Source organism: Drepanopeziza brunnea (genome assembly GCF_022702325.1).
Source record: "Drepanopeziza brunnea f. sp. 'multigermtubi' strain 214-2 chromosome Unknown ctg16, whole genome shotgun sequence".
NCBI classification, from domain to species: Eukaryota; Fungi; Ascomycota; class Leotiomycetes; order Helotiales; family Drepanopezizaceae; genus Drepanopeziza; species Drepanopeziza brunnea.
In genome coordinates this window covers 44,241-65,717 of record NW_027094079.1, presented here as the reverse complement: position 1 = coordinate 65,717, position 21,477 = coordinate 44,241, and the positions used below count along the sequence as shown (strand labels likewise).

General features: G+C 52.5%; 6 protein-coding genes across 6 annotated transcripts; 3 read left to right on the top strand and 3 right to left on the bottom strand.

The window, feature by feature from the left end:
* Positions 1–269: 269 nt before the first annotated feature.
* Positions 270–1,057, bottom strand: L3040_008448 (uncharacterized protein; the record flags this gene model as incomplete). Its single annotated transcript, XM_007293469.2, has 2 exons — positions 270–493; positions 553–1,057. The coding sequence occupies 2 exons, from the start codon at positions 1,055–1,057 to the stop codon at positions 270–272; spliced, it is 729 nt and encodes a 242-aa protein (XP_007293531.1).
* A 4,085-nt stretch (positions 1,058–5,142) lies between these two features.
* L3040_008447 (uncharacterized protein) lies at positions 5,143–5,606 on the bottom strand (the record flags this gene model as incomplete). Its single annotated transcript, XM_007293468.1, has 3 exons — positions 5,143–5,159; positions 5,234–5,417; positions 5,592–5,606. The coding sequence occupies 3 exons, from the start codon at positions 5,604–5,606 to the stop codon at positions 5,143–5,145; spliced, it is 216 nt and encodes a 71-aa protein (XP_007293530.1).
* Positions 5,607–6,941: 1,335 nt separating this feature from the next.
* Positions 6,942–8,154, top strand: L3040_008446 (uncharacterized protein; the record flags this gene model as incomplete). The annotated part of the gene is made up of 2 exons (XM_066157058.1): positions 6,942–7,225; positions 7,308–8,154. The coding sequence occupies 2 exons, from the start codon at positions 6,942–6,944 to the stop codon at positions 8,152–8,154; spliced, it is 1,131 nt and encodes a 376-aa protein (XP_066010331.1).
* Positions 8,155–9,085: 931 nt separating this feature from the next.
* On the top strand, positions 9,086–11,048 carry L3040_008445 (uncharacterized protein; the record flags this gene model as incomplete). Its single annotated transcript, XM_066157056.1, has 8 exons — positions 9,086–9,230; positions 9,312–9,331; positions 9,405–9,606; positions 9,712–9,793; positions 9,862–9,957; positions 10,041–10,324; positions 10,477–10,717; positions 10,811–11,048. 8 exons carry the CDS (start codon positions 9,086–9,088, stop codon positions 11,046–11,048), a joined length of 1,308 nt encoding a protein of 435 aa, XP_066010330.1.
* A 1,140-nt stretch (positions 11,049–12,188) lies between these two features.
* On the bottom strand, positions 12,189–16,946 carry L3040_008444 (uncharacterized protein; the record flags this gene model as incomplete). Its single annotated transcript, XM_007293466.1, has 1 exon — positions 12,189–16,946. One exon carries the CDS (start codon positions 16,944–16,946, stop codon positions 12,189–12,191), a length of 4,758 nt encoding a protein of 1,585 aa, XP_007293528.1.
* A 1,471-nt stretch (positions 16,947–18,417) lies between these two features.
* L3040_008443 (uncharacterized protein) lies at positions 18,418–20,973 on the top strand (the record flags this gene model as incomplete). Its single annotated transcript, XM_066157055.1, has 2 exons — positions 18,418–18,426; positions 18,643–20,973. The coding sequence occupies 2 exons, from the start codon at positions 18,418–18,420 to the stop codon at positions 20,971–20,973; spliced, it is 2,340 nt and encodes a 779-aa protein (XP_066010329.1).
* Positions 20,974–21,477: the final 504 nt, after the last annotated feature.

The following is a 21,477-nucleotide window of genomic DNA, read 5'->3' as shown; positions in this document are numbered from 1 at the left end:
CCACTCCCTAGCACTGATCAAATCCAAACGGATTCGCGGTGTCAACGCTATTGAGTGGTTTGATTCGATTGAAGCACTTACCCTTAAATATTGCAAAGAGAGGCCAGGACAAAGAAATCTGCCAAATAAAACTCCTGCCCATTGCTATGGAGCATGTTCCTGGTGTCCAAGGTAAAATTTCATGGGTATATTCCAAGCGCCTCCCCCCCCCCCCCTCCTCCGTGCTATCTTTTTTTTTTTTGTGCAAAGTATCCAAAGATCAGAGGGCTTCACTTTCTTTTCGCACCCTCGCTGGCCTTCAGACTCGCCGATACCACCCCGTGCCGAACCAGGAACGCATTCCTCATATCCACATACGCATGGTACATCGCATAGAGAGGCAGGAAGACCCACAGCATATTGAAAAAGACCAGGTACACCCATTTGAACATGAAGTTGCTCGCGTCGAGGTTCTGGTTGCCCGTCAACCACTCGGGGCAGAAGGTCATGAAGCCTGCACAGAGATTAGCACTCTCTCTATCTCCTGCGCAGATAATCCAGGGAGCCACAAACCTCCATACAGCTCCCCGGTAGCCAACACCACCATCCAAAACGCGCTCATCGCATCCTTCTTGTAAATCGCGTAGCAGATATACAAGGCCAACGGCCCTGCCCCCAGCACCGTCAACAGCTCCAAACTAATAACCGTCAGGTCCGCCTCTGCCCAGCGCTTGTCCGCCTTCGCATACACCATCCACAGCCCGCTCGCCCAGTTGTCCGCATACCGGCTCCCGAAGACCCTGTCCGGCTGGCCCAGGAAGTTCGTTACGAGCGCGGGGTGGTTCACCGCGGGATCAAAGGGCGCGGACGCGAAGAAGCAGTTGTAGAGAAAGGAGCCTTCAAAGATGGAGTGGATCAGGAAGTCGAAGAAGTGCCAGATGAAGAGGATGCGTAGGCGGGACGGCGTGTTGGGGGAAAGAAGGGCGTGCGAGAGGAGGTAGGACGTGGTGAGGATTACGACCACGGCGCCGAGGGAGACGATAGTCGTCGTATCGAGTTGCTCGATTATTTCATCCATGGTTGTCGTCGGCGCGGCGGTACGGTGTGGTGAGAGCAATGCAGCTGTTGTGTTGATGTTCGAAGAGAGCTCGAGGCTGCAGTGGAGATGCCGGGCTTGGCGTGGGATTCGGCAAGTCTCGCTAAAATACCCGAGCCTCTAGATTGACCCCGCCATTTCAAAACAATGGCTACGAAATTTGAATTTACGAAAACATCCGGAAATCCAATGTCGGCAATAGAAAGTAAGCTTGCCAGGTACTGTGGGCTAGTGGAAAACAACAATGGACTAACCAAACTGGCAGCTACCATCTTCTTTCCCTGGGGTTATACTCAAAAGTTCGAAAAATGTTTGTTGACTTTCGGCTAGCAACTGGCTGAAAAGGTGCAGCCGCTATTTCTCTTCAGCCCCGAGAATCTGGTTTAAGATTTGCAACTTGCCTCAGATAATGTGATTCCACTCCTATCGATCCACGTACTCCTTTGCGCAAAAACATGTATTGTAAGAGACAGCTATCACCAGTGCCCAGGCCGACCCTATCCAGGCACTACCGGGGGTGGGGAGTGCGGAAGGCGTGACCAAGGCCTAAGCACACTTATAAAGATGGCTTCCTTGTATTCTAGATTTCCTTAAGAAACACTAGGCTTCCTTAAGAAATAGCAAACATGCACCCCGAATGCTTGCCCCCTGACTGCGCCATCGTACCGACCCTCACAGTGCGCAACGTTCATTTAGAGCGGCATATCTTACACAATAGGTAGCAGCGTATCCGCTTAACACCCCAAGCAAATCCAGAGTAAACAAATCAATGATAATGAAAACTGCGTTGACAGTAGATGAGTTAGATAAATTAGCTACCAAGTCTTCAAGCCACCATCAGAAATCCAGGAATGTGCTCGTATATTTTTTTGCTCTACAAAATAATCTAGCGGCTTATAGAGATAAGGTAGGTAGGTTCAAGCGGGTATTTTTACAGAAAGACGATTGCTCCACCGATGAACTGAGGCGAGCATGGCAGACTCATCTTGGAGTTTTCAAAGTCGTGGGACAGATAACGTGCTGCTTGATTTATTGGTTATATGCTATTTTAGAGCGAGCAACGTTAACTGCTTGCTTGGAAGTCACGATATCCGTACTTGCTATGGAAAACATAGCAACCCCAAGATCACTGATCTTCAGTATGCAGAAATCAATATGTAGGAGTACATTGGTTATAAAAAAGTGAAAGTTATAAGTCTGACTAGAAGAATAGCATCGAAAATTGTTCTGCGGCAGTTGAAAAATCTTTTGCGGTTAGCTGCAAAGAGGAACTTGAGCAATAACACTCACCTCCCTTCGCATCTGACGCGTCAACTAGGGAGCTTATTGTAATCATCCCAAAGTAAGCCCTTGTTCAACAAAGAGCACATAAGTCTCTGATCGAATCGCTAAATCCCAAAGAAGGCGGTCGCTTGAATAATAGAAAAATCTGATGCGATGAAGGATATTTTTATATTCCTTCTTGGGTAGTTTCCATCTCCGGAAATACCTCGGAAAGTGTTTTTCCCCAATTGAATTGATTAGTTCCATTTAGCCTTGTGATAATTCAATCATATTGTAAGCTCTCATTCGCGCAATCTTATACATTCCAAATTCACAGCTGCCTGATTCGCCTTGAGATTAGAGACCGAAGATGCATTTACGAGAAATTCGCGGAGTTACACTACTCATATGAAAACTACTTATAAAGCAGGTATTTCAAATGTCCTGATCCGATTTTGACTGACTGGAAAAGTGCCGGATACGTGCGAAACTTAATGCAGAGCAGATGAGTATTACACAAGCTCCAAATGGGTTCTCTTCCACGCCTGTTCCAAACTGATGTGTTTATTTCGGGATTGGGAATTCTGACCTCCAACCCTCCCCCCCCAAAAAAAACCAAAATATTTCTAATGAGGTCTTCGAAGTAAGATGATAATATAAATGTCAGTGATAGCATCCAAGAGATTGACAACAGTCACTAGCCCCGATACTACCCGAGAAGCAGTAGAAAGTAAACAAAACAATCCCATCCCAAAATGTGCATTCCAATCGGAATTTACCAGGTTCTGCAGTTGTCTGGTTGTTTAATTGTCCTGTTATTGTCCGGTCCGTACAGGGGCATCTGTATCGTGATTTCCTTGTATCAATCCTAAGTACAAACCTTACAATTGGTTTGTCTCGGGGGTTAGAAAGTAGTGATTGAGTTTCCGTGTCTGACAGTTGGGATAGTGAGGTAATTGACTTCGCTATCCATAGGTATGTTCTCAAAGGAAGTTCAGTTATCAGTTTGTGCTATGAGTATTGCTTTGAGTTGGAAAGGATTGAGGCCGTCGAAAGTGAGCGCTCGTCTGGTGTTGAAGGTATTGAAGGTGAAGGCTAAAGGTGGTAGACGTTCTCTTCGTATCTCTTTTCTGAGTCTATCGGGGAAGGTGAATTGGGGTAGTGTTCTATCGTTCCTTCTTCATGCATTTATTTGATTTTGTAGGTCGTTTTTTGTGGGTCTCGTGGTTTTGGTAGTAGTGGTGGTAGAATGGAGGTTTTGTCGCTGAATTCTTAAGAAGAGGTTATTAAAGGTGAAGTTTGTGTTTCTAGTAATAGTATTCTTAGTGTTTGTTGTTTATCTCCTTGACTGCGAATCGAAGAAGATGACAAGACGGTCGCTGCGTAAGTCAACACTTCATAATGGGGAAAGGGACCAGGTTGTATAAAAAGGATAATATTTCTAAGTTCTCTTTGGTAAGAGAAATCTACCTATGTACCCCCTTAGCGTGCACGTGCTCCCAACAGGCCTAACAGCCTTAGGCCATCACAACCCCCTTTTCTTTCCAGATTATCAACTGCTAACAGACATCCAGCCGGTAGATCCGGTTTGAGGATTAGCTTCTGAACGAGTTCAAAGAATATGTATGCAAGCTCTTCCACAGCGTGGCGTTATTCATCTTAAGCAAGAATTCACTCTGACCTTGCTTTTTTTTTTTTTTTTTTTTTTTTTTTTTTTTTTTTTTTTTTAAAAAAAAAAGCTGTTGAAATGAATAGTTAAAGTTCACCAACTACATTTGAAATAATCTTTTTATACTGGGTAGAAGTGATTGGATTGATGGCAATGAGAGTATTGACAGCGATAGAGACTTTTGAGATATTAAGAGCCTGCTTTAGTAGTGACCCTGCAATAGCGCGTCACATCTTCTATTACAGCCCAAGGAATAACGCCATGACAGTACAGAGACTACTTTAGAATACTTATCCATCCCCCCCCCCCCCCCCTCAGAGATATTTTCCACTCTCCTCGCATACATCACAGACATACATCATAGTCTAGCGAAGGGATACCGTGTCCATGTTACGTATTGCCAAGAAAGGTCCGATTGCTACCTACCTTATTTATAATCATGCTAGCCTCTTTCCTCATTTCTCATTATCGCTTCACAGGCCCATATTCCACCCAGCCAATTAGCCAGCTCGGCAAGAATTTACTTTCACCATCGATGAATTAAAAGGAGGAAAGCATGCAAAGTTACAAGAAAGCTATATCAAAATCCCTAGCCAGCTCTCAAAAGTAAACCAAGTCAGTCCAGGAGCTCAGACTGGTCGATCAACTAGCTGACTTGGAGTTCAAAAAGCTTAAAATCTTGCTCACAGCCTCTCGATCTAAGCTTCAAATTCGAAATCTTGACGTCATACTAGGTAAGAATGGGATAGAGGAAAGAATTGTGGTTATAGAAGGATTTAGGTTTCCGGAGGGCGAAGCAACGGAAGGGATAGCAGGGACACAGAATACAGATTATACCAATGTAAAACGAATGCAGGAAATGAGTGCAAGTTTGCCAGTAGCATGGTGGCTTCAGTCGTGGGAGGAAGAGTATCTACCAACGATGAGCTGGCAATGCAAACCTCATGTCACAACCACGAGGAGCACGGCACAGTCAAGCACGTCTGGTAACAATGTCTGTCATTAGACTATTGTGATTGGATGTCCATCAGACCACCCTCAGAGAAATCCATGCCGTTGCATCTACCATCCCATACGCCCCTATCCCATCATGGTACAGTCACGAAGTATGTTGGTGAAGTGAGGGACGACCGATTTAGTGCTTGGCAGCCTCTGCAGAGTTGTTAGAATGTACTCTTGAAGTGAGTGGGAAAGGGAAAGAAGGACCGGAGGACTGGAGAACGTACCCTTGTGGACATCAGCCTTGGTCTCGTGGGTGGCTTGGTCCATCTTGTCAGAGACGGCATCCTTGGCAGCAGAGGCACGGCTGGTCAAGCTGGCATCCGAGTCCTTGGCCACTTGCTTGTTGGCCTCCTTGGAAGCTTGAGCACCACCGCCCTGGACGGACTCGGCGACGTAGTTGGCAGCGTTCTGGCGGGAGAATGTTAGCCGCAGATCAGAAGTGAGGTGGAAGGTGAGGTCGGAGGTGAGGGTGAAGGGAAGCTGAAGAACAGCGTGTTCTCAAAGAGAAGGGGGGCAGCTTGAGAGAGGGTGAAAGGAGAGAGGGAGAGAGTAGTGAAGACGAGGGAAGAATTGATTGCATACCTTGACGGTCTCCATTTTGATTGAGTTTGGGTGGGTAGTGGTTGATTGTTTGGTTGGAGTGTGGGAGTGTGGGAGTGTGGGAGTGAGATGGAGTTGGTATGAGTGTGAGATGAGGTTGGTGGTGGATGAAAGAAAAGTTGGAAAAGAAGGGGAGAGGCCGTTGTTAAGTAGTCCTTCGAGGATGGGGGGGCAGCCTGAGGCTTCTCGTCCAAATTCAGCTTCAGCAAGGCAATGACGTGCGAGCGTCTTCACATGATCGTAATAATCATTCACCTGCTCGCAAACGGCAAGAGCTATACTGAGGAGTACAGGCCTCTCGACTCCGAATTCACCATCTGCTCCTGGCACCTGCCGCAAATGCTGCCTGCCATCTCAAGGGCAAGCGGGGTTCACGCCACATTTAGCGGGACCCGACGTCAGCGGGGTCTATACAGGCCTATTAGTTGGGCCTTGGTGATCCAGATATAAGACACGTCATCACTGATCATGTCTAGGTGGGCATAGTATGGAATATGAAACATTTGCTTGCAGGTCCGTATGGATTGATTGGAACGAGGGAATACAACAAGGGCAAAGAGCGCAGCGAAGGCAGTTTCCGGGATCGAAGTTCTAGTCCAGTCTAGTTCGATCTAGTCCCAGTCCTCAGCTTGATCACCCCACGACCCGATGACCGTGCTTCGCTTCCCCGTCCCGCCGTCCAACTGTCAGGAAATGGTAGTTGTAGGTACAGTACTGTACAGAGTAGGTACCTTGGTACTTACCTACTTACCCCGCCTTCCGTGGTACATCATCGCTCCCCTCTTCTTTGTCCAAACCAGTTTTGAGATCAGCATCCTGCAGCCGGCTTAGTAGAGCTAGCGGCGGTCCCGGCTTGGGCCGAGCTGAGATTTAAGCCGAGGAGATACATGTAGGTCTGCGCTTGACTTGAAGAGATGAAGGTGCGATCATGCTGACAGTACAGTGTATGTAGGTATACCGGTGGCACGTAGTGTCTTGTGTTATAAGGCTGAAGACAAGAAAAGCTTCATGCCAAGAAGCAAAGTCTTATCTGACGCCATGCGTCTTCGATCCGGCTTAGTGTCCGCATCCGCCTCCGGCCCGGCCCCCGTGCGGAAAAACCTTAGTCCCTCGCCTCGGCCCCCCGCCTCATCTATATCGGATTCGTATCAACAACACCATCTCCAAATCTCGGTCACTCGTTAGCAGTTGCTCACTCGTCCCTGTCACGTCCTGTCCACGTGATACCACCGTCCCCATCCTCCTCTTCAATCAACACTCACCGGTAGTGGAAGATGCAATAAGCCACCTCCATCCTCCTGCTCATTTTATTCATATAATAACCCCCCCTAAATGCCTCGATTCCCACCCTCCCTCGTCCGTCACGCCTACAACAAGTCGCCCCTCCTCCCCCTCGTCCTCCAAGGCGCTCGCACCCTCGACTCCGCCATCAATGAGCTGAGGTGGCTGAGAGAACACGTCCAGACACTCAAACCCGCGAATGCCCAGCAGTCGCGCAAACTTCTCTTCGAATTCTGCAAACGCCGCTCCAGGGCGGAACCCTTACAGTACATCCTGGGCTCTCAACCGTTCGGGGACCTGGATCTCAAATGTCGTCCTGGTGTGCTCATTCCCAGGTACGAAAACCAAATATAAAAAAAAAAAAAAGTTACATCACGTGACAAGACTGACCGTGACCCGGCTGCGGTGGTGCTGCAGGCCCGAGACGGAATCTTACACGGCCTACCTCGCGAAACTCTTGAATCAAGATCAGTTGCACCCGGACCTGGTGCAATCCAGCCGTGGGCAGACGACAGAAAGGCCGCTGCGGATCCTGGATCTCTGTTCCGGAAGCGGCTGCATATCGCTGCTGCTTCACTCCTTGCTGCATCCCAAGTTCCCACATCTCCACGTCTGGGGGCTGGACAAGAGCCGTGTCGCGGTCACTCTGGCTCGCGAGAATCTCGCTCGGAACGTTGCTGCTGGAAACATAGACCCCGTTGCCATCCTGGACGATGATACACATAGCCCGCAGGTCCAGTTCGGCCGGGCAAATGTGTTCAGGAATGCAGAGCTGTCACGCTTACCGCAGGAATTCGACCTGATTGTTTCCAACCCACCGTATGTTTCCGAACAACAGTATAACACGTCGACGACCCGTTCCGTGCGCAACTTCGAGCCTAGGCGTGCACTCGTGCCTACGGTACCGAGTGATTTCAACTACGCGCTGGAGCGGACAGACACGGCAAGCGAAGACGCATTCTACCTGCGTCTCGTGAGCCTCCACTTGATGTACCAGTCGAGCGTCTTGTTGACGGAGGTTGGAGATGCTGCGCAGGCGGCGAGGGTCGCTGAGCTAATGCTCAAATCTGGTCCTCCCATCCAAAACGGCTCGCGACAACACCGCGTTGAGATCTGGCGCGATGCTCCAGAGCAAGAGGATGGATCCTCTACCGTCGAGGAACACGATGGACGCCACATACCCATCCGGGGCACCGGTAAAATCCGTGCTGTGGCACTATTTCGTGACCGTGGGTTATGCAGGCCGGATGGGAATGGCAGGTAGCGAAAGCTATCGTCCAACGAAATGACAGCCCAATCGGTGCCAGGCCCTATGTCGAAAGGAGAATCGACGCCGTGCGGAGTCGCGTCGGCAGCGTTCACCGGCACTGGAAGTATATTGGGAAGACCCTGCCCCATGAACAGTTACAGCCAGTTCTGCGCCTGAATCGGTGGGCGCTCGCTCGAGGAAAGCCGCATTGCTGGACTGACCACGATATGATGCAGGTCCAGGATATACGCTTTGGCCTTTGATGATCAACTTCGGAAGACAAGAAGCACAACATAGAGACACCCAAACCAAGCCAACCGCTCATCAAGGCATGATTATTTGCCGATGTCTCGTAAAATCAGTTCTATATATGTACATATATTGTATTCAATATACAACGACACCCTCATCATGAAAAGATTCCAAACTCGCTTGCATCCCTCTCTTTCACCGGCGGTCAATACGCGGTCCATCCAATTTCCCAAGTCTCGCGCGCGTCTCCGGTCCCGAGTTCTTATGCGAGCACCCATCGCACGTGCAGCTCCATGTTGCACCACCTGAACCCCTGATCTCGTTCTCTGCACTGGTATCGCTTCGGAATTCGAACCTCCGACATTCCAAGTCCTCATTCCCATTGTCCTTGTACATGAGCCCCTCCCCACCCGATCCACCTCGGCCAGTTCTCCCTGGCAAACCTTCAGATTGTCCTCCCGCTTCGTATTGTTCTCTGCCGAGCCTCTGGCTGATTCGGGTCCGCTTCTTGACATTTTTAGATATTCTCCCGGGATGTTAACCGTGTTCTGGAAGAAGGTTGTTTTTGTTCTAGTGCCCTTCTGGAAGAATACATATAAACGAGGAGTCGTGCCCAGTTACAACCCTCTTTCCAACCCTTTTATCTATACTTCTGCTTGATTCTTCAGGCCACTTGACTTCTTCTTACACAGCTATGCGTTTCTCTGTTCTGGTTCTTCTAGCGGCGTCGGGCCTCTCGACTGCTGCTCCATCGGAACTGCAGCAGAATTGGCGGGCATCGCTTAATCTGAGGGCACCGAGCCCGGATGTGAATGTCACGACTTTCTTTCCTCTCACACGTCAGAGAGGCAACGGTAGAGGGAGAGGGAAAGGAAAGGGCAAAGGGATCGATAAAAGATTTTGGGGTTACGGTCTTGCAGGGTTGAACGAAGAACAAAAAGTATGGACCATCCTACACCATTCCTCCTCAATCCACCCCCCCCCTCATGGCTAATACATGCTTTCAACTCTAGGGTCAGGGCTGGTCGGTTCCCGTCACGATAGGCGGCAGGTCGTATAATCTGGCCGTCGACACCGGCTCTTCCGACACTTGGATCCTCGCGTCAAATTTCACGTGTCTCAGCGACGACGGCAGCCCGACCACCCAAGATGTCTGCTCCCCTCCTGTGGCCAAGAAGTATACACCGGGGAAAGAATTCAAGCGCATTCCTGACGGTTAGTGATTCCGGGATTCAGTTGGACGAAAGAGATTGGAAGCCGACATCAAATCTATGGACCGAGCTCAGGCTCCAGAGCGAGATGGGAGCTGACAGAGCGCAGTGAATTTCAATATCCAATACGGTGATTACACGGCCGAGAGCGGCTATTTCGGGATGGTGAAGGCTACCATGGGTGGCATCACGTACGCCCTGCTCTTCTCTTTCGGCCTTCCGGTGTGAGGTTCGTGTGCTGACATGGTGCCTCCTATAGCGTCAAGACCCAGATTGCCGTTGCAGATAGAGCAAATATTGTGGCCGACCCCTGCTTAGATTCGAGTGGGATGTTGGGACTTGCTTACCCTGCTCTGTACGTTTCCCACTCCCGGAGCAGCAAAATCATCGTTTCAGAGAGAACGACAATATCAAGAGACTAACGGGGACGTTGGGCAGTACGTCCGCTTTCTCGGGAACGAACCTTTCGGCTGATGTACCGGCAAACCAACTCCCATATGACCCCATATTCACGAGTATGTGGAAGCAGAATCTCGTGGCCCCAGTGTTCACGCTCGCTATTCAACGAGCTGCTGTGCCTGCGAACAATCGACCTGATGGATATCTCGCACTTGGTGGTCTGGCTCCTGTCGCCACACGCGGTCAAACGGCCAGGCTCCCAATCGAATATATCGCCGAGGGACCAGGTTACGTCTACGGATCGCTACCACGGCCACAATACCGTATGCATACCCTACCCATCCATTCCGTTCCAGTGTTCCTCCTCCTCTGACCATCTTGCCTCACCTCCCTCACTTTCAAACCTGTCCACTAGTGTCAGTAGTACACCTTATCAATGTCAACATCGCTAATCATTTATAAACCCCCAATATAGAAGCCTACGCTATCACACCTGACGCCTACCTCTTCAGCACCAGCACCACCGACCCCTTCGCCTCGCACCCGGCCCCTGTCTGGCAGCCTCTCAACACCACGGGCATGCTCGGATCCAACCAGACCCTCATCGACGCGGGCGTGACGCTGTCGTACGTGCCGCGGCCGGTCGCGCGACAAATCGCCAGCCTTTTCAAGCCACCAGGAGTGTACAACGCCAATCTCCCCAACCCGGGCTGGACGTATGTGCCTTCCCCCCATCTCTCTCCCCCACCTCCTTTTCCCCCCTCACACCTCCTCTTGAAACCACCACCCCACTAACCCCCTCCACACAGCGTCTCCTGCACGGCCCAGCCCCCAACCCTCGCCGTCCAGCTCGCGGGCGTCATCCTCCCCTTTGACCCGCGCGACCTCATCCTCGACGACTTCACCGGCACGGGCGCTTGCCAGAGCGGCATCGGCGGCTCGGACGGCCAGCTCAAGTTCCTCGGCGACACTTTCCTCCGCAGCAACATGGTCGTGTTCGACCAAGGCGCTGCGGAAATCAGAGTGAGGAGTCGAGGGGTTTATTGATTTAATGAGTGAGTGGGGAAGGGAAAGAGGGGGAGATGGGAGAGGAGAGGAGAGGAGAGGAGAGGAGAGGAGAAGAGAGAGGAAAAAGGGGAAAGGGCAAAGAGGAGGGGCTGATTTCTAGATTCAGTTTTTCGGTTTTTTAGATTTAGATTTTAGATTCTTACGCTCACTTACATTTTAATAGATCAAGAGATTGAATTCAAAAATCAGGAATAGCAAGCAGGTTGCAAATAAATGCGATCTTTATGAAAAGAGTGAGTAAGCTAGGAAACAAGAAGAGCGTTCGCTTTTCAAATAATAATCTTTTCCCCCCGTTTTGATTGATTGATTGATTGATTGATTGATTGATTGATTGATTGATTGATTGATTGATTGATTGATTGATTGATTGATTGATTGATTGATTGATTGATTGATTCATTGATTCATACACTCACACTTACACTCACACTTACATACACTTACACTCACACTTACACCTACACACAATTACACTTACATACATACACCTTACATATCATATCACATCACATCTTATAATCTAACATCCACCTCCCTCCCTCCCTCCCTACCTCCCTCCCTCCCTTACTTCCCCTCCCTTACTTACTCCCCTTTACCTACAGGTACTAATCTCAAACACTACTAGAAAAAGATAAGGACAAAGGGTGGATAGGGGGAACGGCACGACACGACACGACGCGACACGAAATCGATTACAGGCACAAAGAAGAAGAAGCGATCGAGACAAGACAGACAGAATGCGAGTAGGAAGAAGAAGAAGAAGAAGAAGAAGAAGAAGAAGGAAAAAAAAGGGGTATTGATTGATTTTTTCATGACCAGCCTTTCCAGCCGATCAGCCGATCCGCCGTGGCACCTTGGTATCTCCCTGTCCCAGCCGTCCCAGCTCCAGTTGGGTAATGTAATACTCCCGCTGCTCTGCCCTACGCAAGCGATGCATGCAATATTGAAAGATAAACTACGAGAAAAGAAAAGTATGAGCGGAAAGAACAGAAAGAGTAGAAAGCCGTCCCCGAAATGTATGTACAATCTACGCGGCAGCAGTAGCAGCGCAACGCCAGCAATGCAGAGAGACCGCCCCGACCATGATCCTTCTCTTGGTACTCGAGGGCGAGAGTCGGTTCAATTTCCACTCTTCATAAACAACCTCTTCGTCCCCCGAATCTTCTCCATCTCTCCAAAACTCTCCTTTCCCTCCACCTTCGCGTTCCCAGCTTTCGTCGTGCTACCCCGCTCTCTTTTCTCCTTTTCCGCGCTCGCCATCTTGACTTTCTCCTTCATGCTGTCTACCCATTCCTGATCCCTCTCGCTGATGACAACCCTCTTACTCTTCGGACCCGCGAGCCCTAGGCTGAAGTCTTCGTCCGTCCAACTCAGCCGGGAGCTACGGCCAGTATCCACGCTTGAGGCTGCCGAAGGAGGACTATCGTGATGCTGAGATTGTGCGCGAGATGTAGACGGGATGGGTGTGGATGGGCAGCGGGCGCCCGAGATGCGAGCCGGGCCCACCGAATCTGACGACGAAGAGAATTCACCAACCGACCGTCTCGTCTTACGAACGCGCAAACCAGAGGCACTAGCCGATCTCTCGCGCTCCAGCACGCTCTGCGGACGCGACGGCACCGGACTCGCTCGGCCGTTACGGATGGTGGCTATCGAGGACGAGGATACATTCCGGGCCGGCAAATCCTGAATCTCGACTTTATCGCTGACTTCAACTGTTGATCTACGCCCGTGGTGACTGGCGTACTCCTTGAGATACTCGCCGAGATCGGCCCAACCACCGCCGACACGGACCATCACCCGCTCGCCATGCTCACCGACTAGGCGCACGAAGAGCTTGATGGGCGCCTCGCTTGTAGAGCGTGACAGATGGTAGAGTTTGATTTCGGGATTGTTACTCTGCGGGCGGTGCCGGGAGCCCGGTTTGCCGTATGCTGGGGCTAGTGTGAAGGAGGGGGTTGGGGCGCGAGAGGTGCTGCAGTTGCTCATGCTTGAGCTGGGGCGAAAGGACGGCGTCAAGGAGCGCTGAGACCTCTTGGTACGAACAGTCTGAGGTACAACTGGTGTGCTCTCGACTTCAGTGCTTAATCGGATGCGCGCTGGGATGGACTCTAAGAGTGAGCTGATCTGTTGCTGCATTTGTTCGTCGCTGTTGGCCTTTTTGGGACTATTCATCATTGGAGTCGTGGATAGGTCAATGTTATCGAAGAAGGGCGCTTCTAGAGGTGTTGCAAAGGTCGCGAGCGGTGTCGCGGGAGCTGTGCTTGATGAAGGCGTAGCTGGAGCCCGTTTGGGAAAATTTAGCGGTGGCCGCTGAAGCTTTCCCGGCGGAGAGCCCGATGGGCTCATGTCGTAGAAATTCCCAGCGCGCTGCCCTTTACGACCAGCTGACGGTGATGGCTCGTTATCCTCGAATAGCTCTGATACATCCTCCGATATGGGGGAAATAATGGGCGAACATGGAGATTCGCTAACACGACCGTTGATGACCGTGGAAGCATCCGAAGAGAGACTTTCACGCCGTGACAGCCCCGTGCCCGGGCTACCATTCGATGCTGGCTTGACAGGCGATCCGCCTGTGAGGGATATGGAGGTCACAGTCTGGGGCGGAACCACCATCCACATGCCAGGAGACAGTGCAACGAGCGCCGGCGGGTTTTCCACAGTGTCGAGAATGCATTCCTCCTTCAGATTGACTGTTTCGCATGAAACGTACGTTATGGGAAGTGCATCATTAGTCTGAGTCGAGGTTCCATCGAGAGGAACCGAGATGGAGTACCCCGGACCTGCAGTGCCATAGAAAGTGACTTTGGCCACACCCTTTGGTGAAGATACCGATCCATCTTCCGCCGAGCTATCAGTTCGAGGGGTGGGTATCATGCGTCCTAAGATTGGTATATCATTGAGATGATTATCCTCATTTGGCGTCAGCTCGCGGATTGCGAGCTCGCATGGCTCACAGGGGCCGTCTACATTCTGCAGCTCGGTACAGGCAGGCATCTTTTCCTCAGCAACGGGCGACAGAACGGAGATGCATGAATCGTCCCAAGACAAACTCTGCTCGAATGACGCCCGAGACTTTGGCGGGGTCCTGATGTCTGTTCCGGGCGGATTCGACGTGGTTGGGATGGAGGGTAAAAACATGGAAGCTGTGGTAGGGGCGGAGTCGTGGGCCGAAGCATCAGGGCTTCCAGCGAAAGATGCAGGAGAGGGAAAGTCCTCTGGATATTGCGCCCCGCGTAGCTCGGTCGTCAGCTCTGGAGAAGAAGAGATAATATCGGCGGATGTACTCGAAGAAGAACGTGCTCGATCTGATTGTGGGCCTTGAGCATCTGCACTGTGGAGAATTTCGTAGGTGGGAGACTCCACCGCAATATCTCCGTGGTTCGTCGCTGTCTGTATCGCAGATTCGCCAGAGTCAGATTGATCATTGGCACCGTCGGTGAAAACCGGTGATCTGACTGGAGTCCCAGAAGCACCGATTGAGGTTGTCGAATTGGCATCAGATATTTTCTTCTCGTGAGACGTTCCTCGAGTGTAGCTCGGAAACGCATTTTCGAAACGAGAGACTTTCGCATTGGGAGATGGTATTGAGGACTCGGAAGTTGGTGAAGTGAAGACCTCTGCTGAAGTTGATAGCATTGAGGTCGGCGTCTGAGGGAATGAGTCGTCAAGATTTACTGGCGATGCTAAGCCCGGAGAAGTGATCATGTCATTGCTGAAGATCTCAACCTGCGTTTCGTGGATGGCTGGGTCGGATTCCTCGTATCCGCCATCAAACGGGGCATATTGTGAGATTCGGGGCTTTGCAGCTCCATCCATATCACAGGCGGCGAGGGAGCACACGGAATCTTGAGTTTGAATGCTAGGAGAGCTCACAGCAGAACCCGTCACCGAAGCAGGTGCTTGCAATGGGGATGGAGTCTCGCCCTGCTGTAACTCGACGCATATATCGCAATCTATGTCTGGATGTTGGGGAGATCCAGCACCTGCACTACTGATGGTAGTGGGAATAAACTCAGATGATCTTTCATCACGAGTCTTTTGGGCGGCGGCCTGCCGTTGGTCCGTATCTTCGGCACCAGTGGTATCAACAGTGAGCATGTCGGTACGCAGCTGGGCCATTTTCTGTGCTGTCCTCTCTTGGTCCGCCTTCCGCTTGGAAACAAGAAGAGCTTCAGCAAGGAGCAAGCCCCTTTGCCGGGTAGCTTCAGACAATTCCTTCCGCTGTGCTTCAGCCGATTCAGCATCATTCTTGAGCTTGTGACTTACAGCGTCTGCAAAGTCTTGCTGTGCCTGAATTTTGCTTTGTTCCATAGCATGGGCTTTTCGCTCGGCGGCTTCGTCGGACTCTCGTTCGCCAAGAAGTTGAGCACGTTCCGCCCCTTGGGCAACTGGCACAGCTTTCTGTTTAGCAGCCTCCAGAGTCTCCTCGTCCGCCCTCGACTGAGCAGCTTCGTCTCGGCTCTTCAGAGCTTGTATCCTGGCACTTTCTCGGGCTTCGTCCTCTGCTATGATCTTGGCAGCTTCGGCACCTCTCAACGCTCGCTGCTGCGCCGCTTCTCGGACCTCTTGCTCGGCTTCGTGTCGCGCTGCTTCGGCCTCTTGAGCTAATTTTGAGGCTTGCAGGCGAGCAGCTTCCTCCGCCTCACACTCAGCTTTCAATCTGGCAATCTCCGCCTCTTCGGCACCCTTTTCTGCTCTCTTCCGTGCAGCCTCCTCCGCTTCTTCCTCGGCATTCCTCCTCGCCGTCTCTGCAGCTTCGGCTTCCCTCAATTTCCTGGCATCTTCCTCCTCTTGCCTAGCCTTGGCCATCCTAGCCCATTCTCCCTCCCTGACCTTGCGATCCCCAGAAACGACCCATAGTCCGTAATCATTCTCGAGGGTCTCCATTCTATCCAACCAAGCCTCAGGCAGTGTGTCTTGCCGCCCCTCCAGGGTATCCAGCAAGAAGTCCAGGTCCTGGCCCAACCGTGTGACTTTCTCCTGCAGAACACCTCGCATAATTTCAAAGGTCTCCCGGGTGAGGTATGAAAGGTGCGGCTGTTGTTCCTTTCCAGCGGGACTCTGTTCCGGTGTCCCAATGGTCGCCCAACCACTCTTCAGTGCCACCTCAGCATCGTCCAGTGCCCAGACCAGTGGTGGTATGTGCCGGAGGACAGTCAAACGTACATTCCAGTTCTCCATCAAGCGCGTCAGCTTGCTCAGAATCGGCAGAGACTGTAGCACCGTCGCCGTAATAACCGCGGTGAAATCATCCATGCGGATGTACGAGGCGAAAAGAGAAGACATAGGAGACGCATTCGAGCCCGAAGACGAGGGGCGGGATCTCGGCGAGAAATGCGTATCCAGGACCCGACGCTTGATGGCCTCGACATCCAGATCCTCCATGTCCATGGCGATGTCGTCGATTCGGTTCTCGTAGCGCTCCACTTCGGTTGAGAGAAGACTTCCGATGTATTTTGGTTCCTGGTTGTGTTCGCTCCCATGATTGCTGTTGCGCCGCGCCTCCTGGTCTCCGTCTGGTGTGGACGGTCGCCTCCTCTCCGTAACGGGCATTTCGAAGCCGGCAGATCCTCCCTCCGCCGGCCATGGCCAACCTGACAGCTCTTCTACCCATTCCTGTATCTTATTTGAGGCAAGTGTAGCCCGTAATCCAAAAGCTCTCTCGCTGGGCGTCGCCGCCTCGATACTGGCTTTCAGCTTTCCAGAGGGATTGGTGAAGGCTTCAAGGGTGGTCGCCGGCGAGAGATCCGAGAGGATGTCGTCTGCGAGTTTGGATGGTCGAGTTGGAGAGCGCGAGTTGGATCGGCAGAGGCCTGGTCGAGGAGGCGCAAACCGCGGGAACCTGGGGGACAGCACTGGTTTGCCTTCCATGGTTTTGCTAAATTTAGGGATGGGGTGGGGAGGGGAGGGAGATTTTTTTCTCGCTCGTCGTTAGTATCCCTCCTCGGGGCTGTGCAGCTGTCGGCGTTGGTCGATGTTGTACAGAGCGCGCATGACTCTACTCAACAGTTCCTCGGGGTCGATTTCGATTCTGGGAGGGCGAGTGGGGAGTACAACATGGCCTGGCCGTGAGAGAGCGACGGGGACAAAGTGAATGTGCTGGGAGCGTTGCGGTGCAGTGGCTCAAGATGTTTGAGATGTTGTCGTGTTTGTGGTTGTGGTGGCTGTCTCTCTCTTTCATGGTCGGACGGGAGGGTGCATCGTAGGGTACGTATCATTCGAGAGGCGAGGTTGAGGGGTTGGGGTGTTGAGATGTTGAGGTGTTGCTGGTTGAGACGGGTTGGATTCGGGGAATAAGGAGGTAGGTGGTACCGCCGTCGGTATGTCGTCACGTCTCGGGCCTCTGGCACTCTGGCGTGGATGGATTGGTGTGAATTGAAACGAGGGTGGGGGTTGACAGAAAGAAGGGACGAAAATAGAATTAGAGTCGAAGAATAAAAGTAGAAGAGGAAGAAGGGGGCGAAGGGGTTGAAAGAAAGAATAATGATGGGTAATATAGGTCCGACGGGTGTTTGACGTGGTACCGAGATTAGTAGCACCGAGAGTGCGACCAGTACTGTGCTACCAGTACTGTGCTACCAGTACGGACCACGGTACAGCGTACGCCAGATCCCAGGTTGCGGCTGCTTTCCTCAAGCTTGACACGGGGCCCTGGACCTGCCACGGGAGCCCAGAGATTGCTCTTCTTGGCGGAGGCAAGAGTGTTGGAACTTGGGAGGGGAGGTTGGAAGGGGAGGTGGAAGGGGAGGTGGAAGTCGAAGTGGAAGTGGAAGTGGAAGTGGAAGTGGAAGTGAAGCACTGACTCTGGGCTTACCCACCCCCAAGTTATGGACCACACCCACACCTTCTCGGCCCCACCAAAAAGTGATCGATTACCGGTACCGGTACTCTAGTCCTCCTCGCCTGCTGTCGTGGGCCCCAACACAGACCAGGGCCGCTACGCGACACTCTAGTAGGACAGAGTAGAGCGCACACCCACGACTCCCTGATGGAGAGGTGTATCTTCGGATCCGGAGTACATTTACTACTACCTACTGTACCGACTCACCTTGCATGGCCGGTGGCCTCTGCGAAAGACAACTGTACCCATCCATCCCTTGCCCGACATTGACTGCGCCCGGACTTTCCTTTTTCCGAGACCCGTGCCGGCCGGATAATCGTCTCGGACCGACGGAGGCCGACCGACCAATCACCTCGCGGGTGATAGGGGATGACGGAGAAAAATTAAAGTAGGTAGTTAATCCGGGGAAATCGATATCGATATCTGGGTGCAGATTTCTACTCTACTGACGGAGTTACACCCACGACCACATCTGTTGATCGCGTGTCGCTGCGCCCCAACATGATCCCAGTGAGTTAGGAATTTACATCCTCACAATTGCCTCGTCGGGCACTGCTCCCCTCCCAATTCAATTGCTAATCCCCATACCTGCAGCGACGACTCGGTCTGCAAGGTTTGCCTCGGCGGGCCAGGCCATCATCTCGCAGCCTTCTCCTCCCTCTCTCCCTCCCTCTCGCTCTCCCTCGCCCTGCACCGCTCCGCGCCCCCCGTGCCAGCCTACGACAGGCACGGCACCTCACTTCCACCGCCCCCCAGCCTTCCCAAGATGTCTTCCACGCCCAGGCCACCGACCCCTCCTCGGCGGCGATCCTCTCTTCATTCAAACCCGCCTCCAGCATCCCCCAGACTCTCACCGAGAAGATCGTCCAGAGATACTCCCTCGGCCTGCCAGACGGCAAGGTCGTGAAGTCCGGCGACTATGTGACCCTCTCCCCCCACCACTGCATGACGCACGACAATTCGTGGCCGGTGGCCTTGAAGTTCATGTCCATCGGTGCCAGCAAGATCCACGACCCCAAGCAGATTGTCATGACCCTGGACCACGACGTGCAGAACACGAGCGAGGCGAATCTGAAGAAGTACAGGCAGATCGAGGAGTTTGCGAAGAAGCAAGGCGTGGACTTCTATCCGGCGGGACGCGGAATCGGGCACCAGATCATGGTCGAGGAGGGATATGCGTGGCCCGGGACCATGACCGTTGCCAGTGACAGTCACAGCAATATGTATGGGGGGGTCGGCTGTCTCGGCACGGCCATGGTCAGGACGGATGCGGCGAGTATCTGGGCGACAGGCAAGACCTGGTGGCAGATCCCCCCCATCGCAAAGGTCACCTTGACCGGCGTTCTGCCCAAGGGCGTCACGGGCAAGGATGTGATCGTGGCGCTGTGCGGCCTGTTCAATAACGACGAGGTGCTCAACCATGCCATCGAGTTTACCGGATCGGAACAGACCATGCGCAGTCTGCCGGTGGACGACCGGTTGGCGATTGCCAACATGACGACGGAGTGGGGAGCGCTGACTGGCTTGTTCCCAATTGACTCGATGCTGCAGGCCTGGATGCGAGCGAAGGCTACGACCTCGGCGCTGTACGATGAGCCGGGTATGAGGTCCAAGTTCTCGCATGAGAGGATCAACGACTTGATCCAGAACCAGCTGACGGCAGACAAGGGAGCTGCCTACGCCAAGTCACTCTATCTCAACCTCTCGACCCTCTCTCCCTATGTTTCTGGACCCAACTCGGTCAAGGTCGCTACACCATTGCGGGATCTAGAGGCGCAGGAGATCAAGCTGCACAAGGCATATCTGGTATCCTGCACCAACTCTCGAGCTTCGGATCTGGCAGCTGCCGCCAGAGTGTTCCAGGAGGCATCTGTATCTGGCACCCCGGCCAAGATCGCCCCGGGCGTCGAGTTCTACATCGCTGCTGCATCGATTCCAGAGCAAGAGGTGGCAGAAGACGCCGGCGACTGGCAAATACTGATCGACGCGGGAGCCAAGGTTTTGCCAGCGGGATGCGGGCCCTGCATTGGCCTTGGAACGGGCTTGCTAGAGCCAGGAGAAGTCGGGATCAGTGCCAGCAACCGGAACTTCAAGGGACGCATGGGATCGCCAGATGCCAAGGCGTATCTCGCCAGTCCGGAAGTCGTAGCAGCCAGTGCGCTGAGCGGCAAGATCTGCGGGCCAGGGTGGTACGAAAAACCCATCGGTGTCGAGAAAGTCGTCCTGGGGGAAGGGAATGGTATTGCTGAAGAGGACAAGGCTATCAGCATCGAGGAGGCTCTTGACCGACTAATTGCGCAAGCTGACTCTATCATCGGCACCGCGGAGGAAGAGATCCTTGGCAAAAAATCCGAGTCTGCCGAGGAATCACCCGATGATGCCGTGACTGCCATCCTCCCTGGCTTCCCCGAGCGCGTGGAAGGAGAAATTGTGTTCTGCGACGCAGACAACATCAATACGGACGGTATCTACCCCGGAAAATACACTTACCAAGACGGTGTCTCGATTGAGAAGATGGCGGAGGTCTGTATGGAGAACTACGATCCCGCATTCGGATCTATCGCCCGCGAAGGCGATATCCTGGTCTCGGGATTCAACTTTGGGTGCGGTAGCTCAAGAGAACAAGCCGCGACGGCTATCCTCGCCAAGAAGATCCCGCTCGTGGTCTCTGGTAGCTTCGGCAACATCTTTGCAAGAAATAGCATCAACAATGCTCTCATGGGCGTCGAAGTTCCCCGCTTGGTGCAGAGACTGAGGGAGCATTTCTCGAGTCCGAAGGTGGAGGCGAAGACCGATGTCAAAGAGCCATCGGCCAACAAGGACAGTCTGGACAGCCCACCGCCAGCACCGCAGGCGCGTCCTGCCGAGGAGAAGGTATTGACGCGCAGGACAGGATGGACCTTCTTGTGGGACGTCAAGAGGAGCAAGGTGGTGATTACGGAAGGGCCCGGCGGCGCGACCTGGAGCCAGAAAGTTGGCGAGTTGCCGCCGAATGTGCAGGAGATTATCGCGAGGGGTGGGTTGGAGAAGTGGGTGAAGGGAGAGATTGGGGGTTGAACGACGATGAATATCGCATCGAAGCAAAAAACCGTGTAGGATATGATATGTTACGAATATTTCCGCAATGTCACTGTGCTATTACTCCTTTTTCGGAATTTCATGTCTGCTCCTGCATCCCCTTGCGTACTTTTCCTTCTTCTTTTTGGAGGGGGGGTGGGCTCAACGGTCAAAGATTGCAGGGACGGACAAGCCTTCAGTCGCACTGCTGGCTCGAGAGGAGAAGAGAAGAGAAGAGAAGAGAAGAGAAGAGAGGAATATGTAGGACAACTGGTCGTTTCGCTCCTGCCCTGCTTGCAATGAATCTGACCATCCTGACTCTCCTGGCATAGCTCCTTCCCCAATTGCAGCACTGCTTAGTGGGTGTGTTAGTGCCTCCCCTCCTCTCTACAAAAGCCGCCCTTCTTCTTCTTCTTCCTCTTCTTCTTCTTCTCCTTCTTCTCTTCTCATCCATCAACCATCATCCGCTTCTCAACCACGTTGCTCCGCTCCATCGATTTTGGT